The 1,513-nt window shown below is 59.6% G+C and overlaps 1 protein-coding gene across 2 annotated transcripts in view; it reads right to left on the bottom strand.

Annotated features, from left to right (window-relative positions):
- Positions 1-10: 10 nt before the first annotated feature.
- SH3GL1 (SH3 domain containing GRB2 like 1, endophilin A2) overlaps positions 11-1,513 on the bottom strand; it is a 9,666-nt gene continuing 8,163 nt past the window's right edge. For both annotated transcript variants that reach the window (XM_009284056.2, XM_009284057.2), the window contains one exon: positions 11-304. In XM_009284056.2, coding sequence (XP_009282331.1) covers positions 108-304 — 197 coding nt within the window. In that variant the 3' untranslated portion in view covers positions 11-107. The remainder of the gene's footprint in view (positions 305-1,513) is intronic.

The following is a 1,513-nucleotide window of genomic DNA, read 5'->3' as shown; positions in this document are numbered from 1 at the left end:
CGCCGAGATATCACGGCCCCGCCGCCAGAGAGGGCCAGTGTCAGGATGGAGGTGGAATGGAGGCTCGGCCCCGTGCGAGCGGAGGGGGGGACGGGAGCGATGCCGTTTCACTGAGGTAGCGGAACCAGCACTTCCACGTAGTTGAGGGGGAAGAAGCCCGACTGGCCATTGATCATGCCCTCGTACCAGTTTTCGTCGATCTGGTTGGTCAGGGTGATGATGTCGCCTTCCTTGAAGCCCAGCTCGCCGTCGTTTTCAGGTTCGAAGTCGTAGAGAGCCTTGCAGCAGGGCTGGTCCAGGGGGGCTGCGGAGAGAGGTTGGGGTGGGGGGGTGGGGGAAGAGGTGAGCCGCACCCCCTGATACCCCCAGCCTCAAGCCTCCGGCTCTGCCGACGCCGGGGATTCCTGCCGCTCAACGCTGGCCCACGCCAGATCGGGACACAGCGCGGGATTCATCAGCTCTGCCAGCACCGGGGCTTGCACAACTGGTTTCACAACCCGGCTCTGCCCTGCCCGGGAGAAGCTGGCCCTTCACTTTGCCCCGCGATGGTAAAGCATTAACTCGGTTTTAACTCCTCACTGGCTTTTAGCTCACTAGTTCCTCTGCCATCTTGCCGCAACCACGTCCCTCATGAGCTTCTCCCAAAGCAGAGTCCCGCTTCCAGCACCCCGTGCTGCCTGTTCCTGCCTGGACTTCCCCTGCTCTAAGCTAAACTCCAACCTAAATTAGATTAGAAAAGCCACATTATTCCTCCAGAGACGATAGAAGCTGCCGTGCAGTTAATCAGTTAGTCAACAATGGGGTTAGACATCAAGTACGTGGTGGAGGAAGACCCCGGGGGTCCCTTTAGAGAGGTCACCCCGAGCCTGAGGGTGATGGGAGGGAGAGGACTGCGACTGCCCCCCCGGGCAGAGGGGTTCAAATCAATTAGCAGCTCGGTGACGCATGCGAGGCCCCCCCCCAAAAATGGGGAGAAAACCAAAGTCTCTCTCCCACATCTCAGCTCCATGATTTAAGCATCAGACCTTTTGACTGCGAAGGGGACATTTTCATAGCAGGGAAGGCTGCTGCTTGCTCTGTCTATGCACTAGCGTTTTGGGACGGGCAGGCACTCAGCTTTGCAGCTGTAGGGATCCTACTGAAAAGGGACCGAGCTAACAGAGACCACCGGGGTTTGCAGGGCCCCCGTTCCCCTCCCTGTTGCTCCAGAGCCTGCACAGCTCTGTGCTAGAGCTCTTCCAACCAGGGCAGGGGGAATGGCACGAACGGCAGCCAGCACATCTGCTCTGCTGAACATCCACAGCAAGAAAGGACCCAGCGTCAGAAGAGAACTCGGAAAACACCAAAAGCGGCAGCCAAGCAGGTTCATGTTTTTGAGACAACTTCCCAAAGGACCAGGCTGGTCCCACCACCGCAGCATTTCCCCTACACCAGGCCCCCCAACCCCCCCCGCCCCGTTGCTGCCCCACCACGAGCTTTCCCCACCGCGATGCCTCCGAGCCGCAGACCCAGC

The sequence above is a fragment of the Aptenodytes forsteri genome, unplaced genomic scaffold (genome assembly GCF_000699145.1).
Source record: "Aptenodytes forsteri isolate BGI_AS27 unplaced genomic scaffold, ASM69914v1 Scaffold471, whole genome shotgun sequence".
In the NCBI taxonomy this organism is placed as follows: Eukaryota; Metazoa; Chordata; class Aves; order Sphenisciformes; family Spheniscidae; genus Aptenodytes; species Aptenodytes forsteri.
Note: the sequence above shows the minus strand (reverse complement) of the source record. Positions and strands in the feature narration are given on the sequence as shown.